Raw genomic sequence first — 13285 nt, forward strand, 5'->3', positions numbered from 1 at the left:
CAAGAGCCCCGACAGATGCGCAGTAGATGCACAAAGATAGAACGTATCGCTGGGCGGGGCATTGCTGAACGATGCGATTATGTGTACTGGAGGGACGAAGAAGGGTTCGAGGAGGGGAGGAAAAAGGGATTGGGGGTTTGGAGGCTTTTCGGACAGGATGCTCAGTGCTCATTGCAGCGATTGCATCCCCGGTTCGATGACCTTGGGGAGAGCTTTGGGCCATTCTGAGATCCTGGCTCCTGGCTCCTGGGCACCGTTCCCCTGGCGGTCCTGGGATGCTGGCACGGCCCCTTGGCTCCCGGACAGAGCAGCCACCCCGGACGACCCGTTTCCAAGCCCCCGTCCCGCGAGCGGATTACAGAGGAGACTGAAGCGATTGCGAGCGCGGGGGGCCATAAATAGCGACGGCGTCAGGGGGGGACGTGCAGGCTTAAGCGCCGTGAGCAGGTCCGGCGGCAGGGCTGCGCAGGGGCATGGGAGGACGGGACGGGGACTAGTGCTGATGGATAGTGATAGAGACACTGGCTTCGTAGACACAGTCCGGGCTATTTTGCTTCGAATGAGACGCTCGAATAAGTGTTCGGCAAGCCTTGGTTGGCTGGGCGTAGCGTGGCCTGCCCCGACTGCCAGTGACGGCGGCTCGCTGGTGGTGATCTGATATTTTGATATTTGGTATTTTGAGCACGTCGAAACCGAGACATTTTGGGCTTTGGGACTTGTCATTTTGTCTTTGTCTTTTGGATTTAAACTGACCCCGCTAGGAACTACCTAGGAACTCTTCACGGCGCGGGGCGCTGGATCATCAAGCATATCGCCAAAACACCTACTCTGAAGCACGAGCGTGGCCCGTTCCCGCGTGGAGCAGTTCGTCCACGGCCTCCCTCGATGGACTTCTTCCAGCGACACACTCGGGACTCGTGAGAGGGCAGGTAAGATGGAGAGGGCCTGTCGCCGGCGGCAGTCGAGCAATCATGAGATGCTGTTCGCTCGGGGAGAGAGCCCGAATGGGGTCGGTTCTCTCGAGGGTGCTGGAGCGTGGTAGCATTCAAGCGCTGGAGGGCCCGCGACGTCGTACTTCGTAGGGCGTGACAGGCGCGCTGAGCCACCCTCTGGCCCCTATGCGCGCATCAGCACCGACCAGCATTGAACCAGCATCGTCCAGTACGCAGCGCTGTAGGACGTACGAAGTATGTACTGTCGCATCACCAAAAGAACGCTTGGCGTCGTTCCCTGGAAAGTGCACCGTTATCCATGCTGCCCTGCTCGCCCGGGCCTGCACCGCACTGCATAGCACAGCATAGCATAGCATAGCATTCTTGCGCTGCGCCGCGTCCCGCCGCAGATGATCATTGGAGCGGACCGGGTAGCAGGATTGCTACGTGCGCAGTACCTAGTACGTACTGTAGTTCTGCGTACTTCGTGCTTCGTGCTTCGTATAGTACACATCGAGGAGTACTTGGTATTCTAGGACAGTGCGTGCCTACTAGTAGGTAAGGTAGTATACTGTACGAAGCACTACTTGCGACTTGCGGAGAAGAGTCCGGGGCGCTTCCCTACTTCCAAGTGCCACGTCGGCGCCTCATCCTGCTCCCGGCAAATAATGGTGAGAAGCCGAGGAAAGATCAGATGAATGGATGAACGATGGCCGATGGAGGGAATGCTACTACTGCCGGAACATACTCCGTGGGTAGACTGCATCTTCCTTCGCTCTATACTACTCTTTCCAGCGATGCACCCGCTGTTATTCTCGCAACTCTCGACCTTTCACGGGTGCAACCCCCCCAGCAACCACTGTCAGCAACAAGCACACTCTAAATATGGAAGATCAGCCCTTACTCTGTACACCTGCTGATCAGGTAGATGCACTGGGATCGATCCACCGGTAGGATATCAGTCAACACCGGGAGTTGCCCTCCAGCACCACTCTGTACCACTGCCCGAAAAGAGATATCGCGATCTGCGCAATTACAGGCGCTGCAGTAGAACGGACTTAGGATACTCGGTAGTTTCGCCTGGGGCCGCTCTTGGTACTGCTCCTGGTACGGGACCACTCTGCCCTATACCTACGCCATACAGGGTCGGTACCGGGCATGTCGAGTTGCAAACTTGAAACAAAATTGGCCCCTCGAGGGCCTCCCCATGCGATCCGCACCGCTACGTCCAATGTCGGCTGGGCGACTCGGTTCGGATCCGAGTCTGAAGTTTGAAGTTTGGCTAAAGCGTAGACGGCTGAATCGAGTGATGCTCCATGTACGAGGTAGTATCCCTCCACATCGACATCGCCCCTGTGCGACACACTACCAGGAGCAGAACATGGCGGCCATGTGGCCTCGAAACCCCCTTCGGCTTCCCTACCATGCTTCTCACCCCAATAACCATTTGGAATCTCCATCATCATGACAAGCCCCATCTGCAAATGCTTGTTGCATTCTGCCACGAGTCTGTTCGGCAACGCTGTCACTGCACACCAGCCCTCCCTCTTGTTCGGTGCAATATGTCCAAAGAAGGAAGAGGATGGCATTCACGATTCCCCGTCCTGGCCTCCTACATGCAGCAGAAGCAGAAGCAGAGGCAGTAGCAGCAGCATCAGCATCAGCAGGAGGAGCCACCCCCATCTTCGAGAAGCTCGTCCGAACACACTCTGCCGAGGCGAGCCTGGAAGTTCGTTCATTTATAACCTTAATATATCGCCCCATCTTTTGTGGCCCAGCTGTATAGGGTGAATTCCGGCAAAATCCTCCGAAGGAGGCATGACCATTGCCCTCACGAATCCCACCGTTGAACAGCCCCCATTTCTCCATCTAGTCCATCTGACCACTGCTGAATCGACTGCCAAGGATTACGAGACCAACAACTATAGTATTGGTGGATGTAGCAAGGCGTACTCGTTCATATCCCCTCTGCGGCCTTCTGGGTGCCGACAGATGTTACAGTAGAGAAAACCTGGAACCCCCAGACTCGGCGTTTCAAATATGTTGTTCAGCAAGCTGTTTACCAAGCGGACACGGATATTCGATGTTGTCCGTTATATCCCCTAAAGCTATCCAGCGTGACCTTTCTCACGTTTCATCGTTCACGTTGGAGCTCGCTCTACCATGGGATGATGATAAAAGCCCACACCTCCATTTAATAAAGCAAAACGAGGAACTAGCATCGTTAGGTACTGACTCAGGGCTCCAGAGGATGTTACAGGGTGCTGATGATCGTATCGTTTGAGAGGTACGGTACTGTAGTCGTGATACTCCGTACGAAGTACCGTACCGAGTATTGCTGCGCAGCGCCTCCTATCTGCAGCCCCTGCAGCAAAGCTGGGGTTCTGTATCGGATACCGACGATCGTCCTCTGTTTGCGACTGCGGACAGAATCGGGTGTTGAATCTGGGCGTCTATTTTGACGGTGGCAAATGTGGTCAGTGGAACTCTGCTTGCACCGCTCAATCGTGGAAGCCACTCCACGATGCAAGTTGAAGAGATTTCCATAGCTGCTAGGCCACCCCCCAAGTCGACCACATCAGATGAAGATGCTGGTGGGGAAGTGTGGATGCTTGCTCCCCGGCGGCTAGACATCGAGCTCCTCGTCGCCTGTTGCCCAGTCGCAAACTGTATCTCGGCACTCAGATGGCGACATAGGGCTGGGATTCTCATCCTTCTGGGTTGTCACACTGCTTGCTCGGGATCTGATTCTGTGGATGTGGAGCGAGGGGCAACGTGTTGTCCGTTGGCAGTTGGCATGTTGGCCCCCCGGGCGAATGCACGCCCGCCTTTCCAGTGTGGCTGGCACGTCTGCGCCATGATGGATAAGGGAGATAAAAAGCCACAAGTGCAGAATATGCAAAACTATGTCAAGAATAACTTCACACTAGCTTGGGTACTCGGGTACCTACCTAGGTGTGCTCTAGCTCGATTGTGCTCTGTAGAATTGAAGCCCCAAAGTCTCGAAATAGATGCGGATGGGAATTGTACTCTACATGTACATGTACTGTACGTAGGACTAGGACCGGAGAACAGGCGCTCCTATTCTTCTTCGTACCTTGCAGTCGCCACCACATCCACATCCACCCAAGTTTCTAGAGGGGTTTTGGAATAGATGCATCTCTCGTAGGCGCGACGATCATGTTTGTCCTAGCGGGTTCCTCGGGCGGGTCGCGTTTCGCATTGGTGACACTTGGTCCTGGGGGCGGGCTCAAGATCGAGAGTATTTGTTCTGTTTGGGGTTTGTATCGACCGCTGAAACAGTTTCGATATTACGTGAGAATGAACCCCATTCCAGCCCACTTGAACCTGGCGGTTGCGCGCCTGCACCACTGGGTTAGAGCTGAATCTCTATACACCCGGAAAACGAGAGCTATAAAAAAAGAATTCAATATCTTGGGCCACTGGATCCGGATATGGGAATAGAAGTCTGAGGTAATCAGCCGTTCGGCCCGTTCCTGTTTGGTGCTTGACTTTGCGCTTGGTTTGTGACGCTGACGTGGATGTTGCCCATTCGTGATCGATCCGTCGTCCGGAGTCCGCAAATGGAACCTTCGATTGTTCCTTGATGCTGGGGGCTGGATAATATTATCCTGTCGCTGGAGTACGAAGTCCTGTTGATTTGTTAACTTCGTAGAGGAAGAAGCTGTGCGCTCTTGTGTAATTTTAGGTCCCTAAGTTGGGTAGCGAAGGTACCTAGGTACTTCGTATCTATTAGGCCTCTGGCAGGTCTCACAGTGCTCGTCGTGGTGCTGGGATATAAATGCCTCAGGCAGCAGCTTTTGGGGTACGTACCAGCATGGCTACCCACGGCTAACCACGGCTCGAGTTCCCAACCGAGCACGTGACACCTAGCACCTCATTTGAGCACCGCCTAGGACCCAATCATCGAGCCAAATGTGGCAGGAGACAGTTGCTGGTACCCCGCCGTTGTTGTCGTGCAAACACGACGCCCTTCACTGGCCCTATGTTCCTCCTCAAGTTCTCAGCGAGAACATCAACATCAATATCTTCAAGAGCACCCACAACCCGAATCTGCGGAGCCTCCTACCACGTCCACTGTTCACTTCAGCAAGGACGTACACGTACAAGTTTGCACCACCCGCCCATCTACCCTCGGCCTCTAAAGCACTCCCACACCTACCTAACAGACGCCCTCCGGTCCCACCAGGCTCGAAAAACAAAGATGGCTCCTCAACTTGATGGCTACTTCAAGCAGGTCGATACCCTTTCCGACCACTTTATCGAGCGCCTACGGAAAGCGGTTGCCATCCCGTCCGTATCTGCAGACGAAGAGCGCCGACCGGATGTCGTCCGCATGGGCGAGTTTCTTGCCGACGAGTTGTCCGCACTAGGAGCACAGGTCGAGAAGAGACCATTAGGCAAGCAACCTGGCAAGGAGCATCTTGAACTCCCGCCTGTGGTTATCGCTCGTTATGGTAATGACAAGAACAAGCGGACCATTCTGGTTTACGGCCATTATGATGTGCAACCGGCTGGAAAAGAGGACGGATGGGCTACGGAGCCTTTCGAGCTCACCGTTGATGATAAGGGCCGAATGTACGGTAGAGGAAGCACAGATGACAAGGGACCGGTGCTAGGCTGGCTCAACGCGATTGAAGCTCATCAAAAGGCTGGTGTTGACTTCCCCGTCAATCTCCTCATGTGTTTCGAGGGTATGGAGGAGTATGGCTCGGAGGGTCTAGACGACTTTATCAAGGCGGAGGCAGATAAGTACTTCGCCGATGCTGATGCCGTTTGCATATCTGACAACTACTGGCTCGGAACGGAAAAGCCCTGCCTCACATACGGTCTCCGTGGCTGCAGTTATTATTCCGTCGAGGTCTCTGGCCCCGGCCAGGACCTTCACAGCGGTGTCTTTGGCGGCACGGCTCAAGAACCAATGACAGATTTGGTACGGATACTTGGCAGCCTCGTTGATACACATGGGAAGATTCAGATTCCAGGTTTGGCTGAGCTTGTTGCTCCACTTACCGACGACGAGAAATCCCTGTATGGAAATATCGCGTTTGAGATGTCCAACCTTTACGAATCGCTGGGTAGCGAGACCTCGATCCACCCTGATAAGGAGAAGACCCTCATGGCCCGCTGGCGTTACCCCTCCCTCTCTGTTCACGGTATTGAGGGCGCTTTCTCACAGCCAGGTGCCAAGACGGTGATTCCCGCGAAGGTCATCGGCAAGTTCTCTATCCGCACAGTGCCTAATATGGAGCCCGAAGATGTCGACCGTCTTGTTTTCAAATACGTTGACGAACAGTTCAAGAATCTTGGTAGCAAGAACACCTTGAACTGCACGCTTCAACATGCAGGCAAATGGTGGGTTGCCAGCCCAAAGCACTGGAACTTTAGTGCAGCCGCGAAAGCCGTGGAGAGGGTATGGGGCGTCCAACCAGACTTGACCCGAGAGGGCGGCAGGTAAGCTTTACACCACATACCCCTACGCAAGGCCTTACATATCACTAACCGACGGTCTAGTATCCCTGTGACGTTGACTTTTGAACAAGCAACCGGTAAGAACGTGCTTCTACTGCCAATGGGCAGCTCTACGGATGCAGCACACTCCATCAATGAGAAGCTCGACAAGCGGAACTACATCGAGGGGATCAAACTGCTAGGCGCATATCTGCATTATGTCGCTGAGGAGCCCATGTCTAATTAGAGCAAATGATAATTTTATTGGCTAGCTCGTGAACTTTTGACCATAATGTCTATGCATCTGTAATGATTGACCCTGCCGCCTTTGTGCTTACTCTAGCATTTCCCAAACGCCGCGCTTACCCCGCGTCTTCAAATGCGTTGAAAGAAGTACACGTACGCAAATTTCTTCATTTCCTCGATATCAAGCGCCTTGACAACCTTTTCATCGTTGTATAGAACCCATGCTGGCGTATCTTCACCGGGAATAGATTTACGAATGAAGGCGACGTAATGCCTACAATGAATGTTAGCTTCCCAGTATGCACGTGATGTTCTTGATGGGGATTTACCCTGCATGAATACTAGCTCCTTTGTGGCAGATTATGGATTGTAGTTGGAATTTGGCGGGTAGCTCGCTGCTACCTGGGGTGTCTTTCGGGGCTGATTCACTTGCTGCGGCGGTATCGTCTTCGAATTCTCCCTGGTCATCTGGATGGCTAAACAGCCATTCAACAGCTCGCTCCACATCTCCGCCGGTTTCTTTTAGAGCTTTACGTGCCTGTGGCGGGCCAAATCCCATTGCGCCGAGCATTTCGATTTTGTCAGGGTCTACCGCGCCAGAAGCTGCTTGTGCACCACCGAGGTCCAAAGGTGCGTCAATGTCCGGATCTTCCATATGAGCGAATAGCCACTCCATCGCTGTATCCGCATCTGTATTTCCAGTAGCATGGAGAGCCTTCTCGCAACGGTTACGTGGGAAGCCCATGCCCTCTAGTTGTAGCAGAGCCTCCTGGTTGGCAGAGAAAACGGGCTTATTGTCGCTTTCATCATCTGGAAGTAGCTCCTCAGAAGGCTGGTGTCCTGGCGACTTGTAATCATCAAGAAGGAAGGGCTCATCGCCAACAACGACTGGCACATCGACCTTGGTAGGGACCCAGTTGATAAGCACGAATCGTCGAGCATTTACAGCTAGCACCTCCGGGAATGTTTTGAAAAGCGATCTCTTTGAAAATCCATCCTTGCTGCCACAAGCGGAGCACGTAAGTTCCACACGCTCTTCGCCTGTGAAGCTGTCCAGACATTCCTTCAAGGTGACCGATTGGTACTCGTCCACCTTCTTGTCTCCATCGCCCTGCAATTCTGCACTTTGCTGGGGAATCCGGCGGATCGGAACCGGAATTGAGATATTATCTTGTTCATCGCTCCTGTATCGGACCTTCTTGCAATTGAGGCACTGCAAACGCTGCTCCATGACAAAGCGAAAAGATTGAGTGGGGTCTTGCAAAGGCGCAATATGTTTAGAGCGAGTAATGAGCTTGAAAACATGAAGGAGAAATTCGAAAGCGTCCTGTTGACGCATCGTTGAGAACTCCGAGTGGCCTCTCCCAATGAGATGCTTTAACATAGCTGGTGCAAGACCCTTCTGGTAGGCAACATCGGCAGAATTGTCGGATGAGGTGATGTCGGCGTCGGAATGTGAATAACGCCCAGAGTACAACCCATCAGCTAATTTGCGAAGTTGCGTCTCCAGATCTGACGCTGGCTCTTCAACAGTAGGCATCTCCGACGGCGGAAGGGCATAGCGCGTTTGAAATTGAGGGAGCGCAAAAAGACATTGCAGAGTACTGGCCATATAGCAGCTATTCCCAAGGTTCTTCAGACCGGTGAAACCTTGGCCAAATAGTTTCTTTAGTTCCTGGCCAGCCTCATCAGTCATAGAAAACTCCCAACGTAAATTCTCCTCTACATTCATCTCCGTCAGGCTCTTCTCAGTCTTTTGCCGCTCAGCAAGGATAATTCCCCAATGAGCAAGATGGCGGCCAAGGTCATCATCTAGTCGCTCCTCATCGCACTGATAGCAGTAGACATCGGCAGTTCCATCCGGCGTAATAGATCCTAGCTTGACGGCTACCGCATGCCCTGTGCCGGTTTTATGCTCTAAAGCGTGGGAATGACCGCGAAGCCCCCCAAATTGTGCACGACCACAGCCAAGGTTGCCACACTGCAGGCAGAGCCAGAGGTTTTCCTGCAGATCACATAACGAACAATGACCAAGGTCCTGAGACTGGATTTGCTTTGCAGGTTCTTGCTGGAGAGTAAGAATATGCTCGCAAGTTGTGAACTCTTGTTCCCATGCCTTCACTTCCTCTTGTCTTGAAAATGTGTTCGCCTTCATGACCGACTCGATCATCGCAGGAAGCTTGCCAGCCGATTTATCCACATTCTCAACATCACATTCATAACACCGAACGGTTGTTTCATAGTTGTATCGATCCGCCTCGGTTTCGGCTGCGATGGCCAGTCTAGACATCTTTTGTGGTGGCTCGTCACGAACAATAACTTTTCGGGTCCGGCGAATATTCAATGCCAAGGGGTGGTTCTTGGTCGCATAATGGAGCGCTGCATGCTTTCTCTCTCCAGTGCATCCGCCGTTGAAGCAGTAAAGACAGACATCCAAACCGGTCAGATCATCCTGGGCCAGGATTAGCATATGGCTGTGAGCATAGTAAATTGCAAACAACTAGCAGCGCAAGCACCAGTCCTCCAGGGTTCGGCATCAAGGTATACTCACAATCGAGTCGAAGCATTCTGTGCAGTCTTCCCGATAGACCGACTGGTTTGGGCCTGGAGGACGCAGATCTGGTTGCCTTGTTAGTTTTACTAAGCACATAAGATAGTAAAGATACTCTGATTCACACGATGCCTCAAAAAGCACCCCTTTGAACATATGGCAGAGTAATCGGAGGTGCAGAGCCAAATCCACCCAGTGATATCGTGGGCATCGACTTCTACCCTTCCGAGACAGAGCGCTGCTTCCTTGGTATGACATAGAGTTGGGTGGGTAGAGGATATATTCTAGCTTACCTGGCGAGTCAACGTGCTTGCAAGACATCTTAACCAGCCGTACTTCAGGTCACAATTTAAAATAGGGACCTGTCCTAGACTGCGGCACAATATAGAAGGGCGTTGGTCACTTTCGCTAATGTTGGTGTCGATGTTGATGTATCGTCGTTTTGGGGACGCGGGGCAATTGCACACATCCACCGCGTTTTGTGGAGCTGCCCCTCGCGCACGTGCAAGGCGGGTCACAGGTGGCGAAGGAGGTGGTTGGCCACGTGACTACGGAGTTCTCGGGTAATGATCGGAGTTCGGTCTCGCCCCTCGCTTCTTACTGACAAGCCGAAATCTCCGGATCAGATTACGGATTTAGGAGGCTAGTACGCGTAGGTACGGAGTATTGGCTCGCTAACCACTCATAAGGTAAAGTCTAAGTTTCTCCGTCATACTCCGGACTCAAAGAACCTCCTCTCTACATCATATTCGCCTTCATCAACCAACAACCATCAAAACCTCCACAACACCAACAAATTGAAGTCACGAACAAACTGAATAGCTGCTCAATTCCTACAACCCTGTCAGCCGTCCTAGGACGCCTTTTTCAATTTTAACCATGTTTCGACGAACCTTGATTGCCGCACCCCGCGCGGCGGGAAGAGTATTATCCGCGACAGCTCGACCTGCCTCAAGGCCTATCACATCCCCTATCACAAACGGAATCGCGATTTCGGGTCGACGACAATATCATGAGAAGGTGCTAGACCACTACTCGCGCCCCAGGAATATTGGCAGCATGCCGAAGACCGATACGGATGTTGGCACGGGACTTGTTGGTGCGCCAGCATGTGGCGATGTCATGAAGCTCCAGATCCGCGTGGATCCCACAAACAATACAATTTCCGATGTCAAATTCAAGACGTTTGGCTGTGGTTCAGCCATTGCCTCGTCTTCATATCTCACCGAGTTGGTCCAAGGCATGACTTTGGACGAAGCTGGTCGAATTCGGAATACAGAAATCGCGAAGGAATTATGTCTACCACCTGTTAAGCGTAAGTTATATGTTGCTGCATTGGATATGTTACGCTAACCCTTTTGTTAGTGCATTGCTCTATGCTTGCTGAAGATGCTATCAAATCTGCTATCTCAAATTACTACACGAAAAACCCAAATGCTCGCTCTACCGATCTCGGCGGAACTGGTGCGAACGTACCAAAGATTGACGTAGGAACTATCATGGAACCTTCGTCGTCTCAGACGGCAACCGCATGAGGCGTGGAAAAGAGCCTTTAGGCCGGGGAGACCGAATCGCTGGGCCGGAAAAAAGCAATTCAATCGGACGGGGGATGCTGCAATGTGATTGCGTGGATGGAAAAGTTATCAACCTATGCAACTAGAGCTAGATGCTCAGCAAGGTCGACCATCTTCACTCAAGTGTATGGAGTAAGGGACGGTCGAGTTGGCGCAATTTTGACAGTTTTGTTCTGAGGAATGCGTTCCCAATATGTAACCAAATTAATCTCATAGCGTCAATGAAATATGATCCAACCCCCACTTTAATCCTCCATGCAGTGACATCAATGTAGAGGGGCCAGATAATGCCTAGAGGCAAGTAGCAGAAGGATTTTGATATCCAAACCGCTCTTCCCATCGCACTCACAAGTGCTAAGCGAAATCGGCGATCTTATCGGCCGCGGCTTCAGAAAATTTTCTTATCGGAAATCCAGCTTCTTCCTCAGCCAGAGCACCCACCTAAAATTTCTCTTACCATAACACCCACCGCTCCACCAACCCGCAGCATAACCAGATATGGGGAAACGGACTCTAGAACAAGCGGATCTACCCAATTCGAACATCTCGCTTTCAGAAGCATCCCCTGCACCCAAGAAACGCCGCGCTGACAAAGGCAAAACCCCCGCAGAAAATGGGAGCCAAGACGATGTCGCCGTTGAAAGCAAAGAATCGAAGGCCGCTCGAAAGGAAAAGAAGCGCTTAAAGAAGCTGAGAAAGTTGGAAGCGGAACAAGATGCGGTCGAGTCCGAAACTGCGAAGGAAGAGTCCAAGTCCGATTCTGCGAAGGATGATCCCAAGCCCGAGGCTACGAAGGAGGAATTGAAAGCGGCAAAAAAGGCGGAGAAAGCTAGACTGAAAGCCCTGAAGAAGTCACAAGAAAATACAGATTCAGACACTCCCAATGGCTCGGCTTCTATCGCTGCAGAACCTGCCAGTTCGGCACCAGCGCATATGAATGGGAACGGCAATGCCCCAATTGATTCTCCCAATAACGGGAATCTTTACACTGAGGATCCCAAATTGACAGCGCTTCCGCAAACAGAAATTGACGAATTCCTTACAAGCCACTTCATTTCCATCACTGACCCGTCTTCGACAAAACAATTCCGGCCGATAGTCAAATTCGACTACTTGCCCGTTAGCGATCCGGCTCAACTTACACCATTCAAAGCTTTCAAAGCTCCAACGCCTATCCAAGCCGCTGCTTGGCCATATCTGTCTGACGGTCGAGATGTCATTGGTGTAGCTGAGACGGGGTCGGGGAAGACGATGGCCTTTGCAGTGCCTTGCGCTCGCAGTATCATGTCCCTTCCAAAAAACCAGAGGAACAAGGGGGCTAGGGCTGTGATTGTTTCGCCTACACGAGAGTTGGCAATGCAAAGTTACGAACAAATCATGCTACTAGCAAAAGCTTCAGGCCTGCAAGCTGTTTGTGTCTACGGCGGAGTGCCAAAGGACGAGCAGCGCAGGGCACTCAAGACTGCCGACATTGTTGTTGCCACTCCTGGTCGCTTGAACGACCTAATAAATGAGGGCTCTGCAGATTTGGGTAGGGCTAAATATGTCGTATTGGATGAGGCGGATCGAATGCTTGATAAGGGATTTGAAGAGGAGATCAGAAAGATCATCAATACAACTCCAAAGGAAAGGCAGACGCTGATGTTCACGGCGACATGGCCAGAATCTGTTCGAGATTTGGCAGCAACTTTCATGAAGACCCCTGTCAAAATAACAATCGGCGATAACCCCACTGGAGATCTGAGAGCCAATACCCGTATTGTGCAGAGGGTTGAAGTACTTGATCCCAGAAATAAGGAATATCGATTGCTACAGGTCCTCAAGCAGTACCAGAGCGGTGCCCAAAAGAACGATCGAATCCTGGTGTTTGCACTGTATAAAAAGGAAGCGACGAGAGTAGAGGGATTTATTCGCTCCAAGGGACTCCGAGTTGCCGCTATTCACGGCGATCTCAGCCAGGAGCAAAGGACGAGGAGCTTGGAGGCCTTCAAGCAAGGAACGACTCCTATTCTCGTGGCCACAGATGTTGCAGCTAGAGGGCTTGATATACCAGCTGTGCAACTGGTTTTAAATCTGACCTTTCCTTTAACCTGTGAAGATTACGTCCATCGAATTGGACGAACCGGTCGAGCCGGAAAGGAAGGGCTGGCAATCACGTTCTTCACCGAGCATGATAAAGCACAAAGCGGAGGGTAAGTACAACAAATCAAAACTCGGTAGACTTACTGAATGCTAACAATGCCATAGTTTGATTAATGTCCTTAAAGCGGCGAATCAGCCGGTTCCAGATGAGCTGCTTAAGTTTGGTACCACAGTCAAAAAGAAGGAACACAGTGCATACGGAGCATTTTACAAAGATACTGAGAACGTAAAAGCGGCGCAGAAGATAAAATTTGATTAGATCTATACAGCTAGTTTTTGATTTTTTGGCCTCTGATGGATTGATAGCAGTCGAGAAGATAGATTCGTTCACTCAAGGCGCTACATAGATCAGTTAGAGCTCGGAGTTG

General features: G+C 51.8%; 5 protein-coding genes across 5 annotated transcripts; 3 read left to right on the plus strand and 2 right to left on the minus strand.

The window, feature by feature from the left end:
• Nucleotides 1-823: 823 nt before the first annotated feature.
• On the minus strand, nt 824-2615 carry BP5553_05383 (uncharacterized protein; the record flags this gene model as incomplete). Its single annotated transcript, XM_032014006.1, has 5 exons — nt 824-1028; nt 1076-1116; nt 1196-1283; nt 2064-2410; nt 2469-2615. 5 exons carry the CDS (start codon nt 2613-2615, stop codon nt 824-826), a joined length of 828 nt encoding a protein of 275 aa, XP_031870606.1.
• A 2542-nt stretch (nt 2616-5157) lies between these two features.
• BP5553_05384 (Glutamate carboxypeptidase) lies at nt 5158-6651 on the plus strand (the record flags this gene model as incomplete). The annotated part of the gene is made up of 2 exons (XM_032014007.1): nt 5158-6407; nt 6468-6651. 2 exons carry the CDS (start codon nt 5158-5160, stop codon nt 6649-6651), a joined length of 1434 nt encoding a protein of 477 aa, XP_031870607.1.
• A 128-nt stretch (nt 6652-6779) lies between these two features.
• On the minus strand, nt 6780-9522 carry BP5553_05385 (Ubiquitinyl hydrolase 1; the record flags this gene model as incomplete). Its single annotated transcript, XM_032014008.1, has 4 exons — nt 6780-6924; nt 6980-9102; nt 9202-9269; nt 9495-9522. 4 exons carry the CDS (start codon nt 9520-9522, stop codon nt 6780-6782), a joined length of 2364 nt encoding a protein of 787 aa, XP_031870608.1.
• Nucleotides 9523-10080: 558 nt separating this feature from the next.
• BP5553_05386 (Iron-sulfur cluster assembly protein) lies at nt 10081-10736 on the plus strand (the record flags this gene model as incomplete). The annotated part of the gene is made up of 2 exons (XM_032014009.1): nt 10081-10516; nt 10567-10736. 2 exons carry the CDS (start codon nt 10081-10083, stop codon nt 10734-10736), a joined length of 606 nt encoding a protein of 201 aa, XP_031870609.1.
• A 537-nt stretch (nt 10737-11273) lies between these two features.
• BP5553_05387 (p-loop containing nucleoside triphosphate hydrolase) lies at nt 11274-13176 on the plus strand (the record flags this gene model as incomplete). Its single annotated transcript, XM_032014010.1, has 2 exons — nt 11274-12967; nt 13023-13176. The coding sequence occupies 2 exons, from the start codon at nt 11274-11276 to the stop codon at nt 13174-13176; spliced, it is 1848 nt and encodes a 615-aa protein (XP_031870610.1).
• Nucleotides 13177-13285: the final 109 nt, after the last annotated feature.

Source organism: Venustampulla echinocandica (genome assembly GCF_003357145.1).
Source record: "Venustampulla echinocandica strain BP 5553 chromosome Unknown scaffold_2, whole genome shotgun sequence".
In the NCBI taxonomy this organism is placed as follows: Eukaryota; Fungi; Ascomycota; class Leotiomycetes; order Helotiales; family Pleuroascaceae; genus Venustampulla; species Venustampulla echinocandica.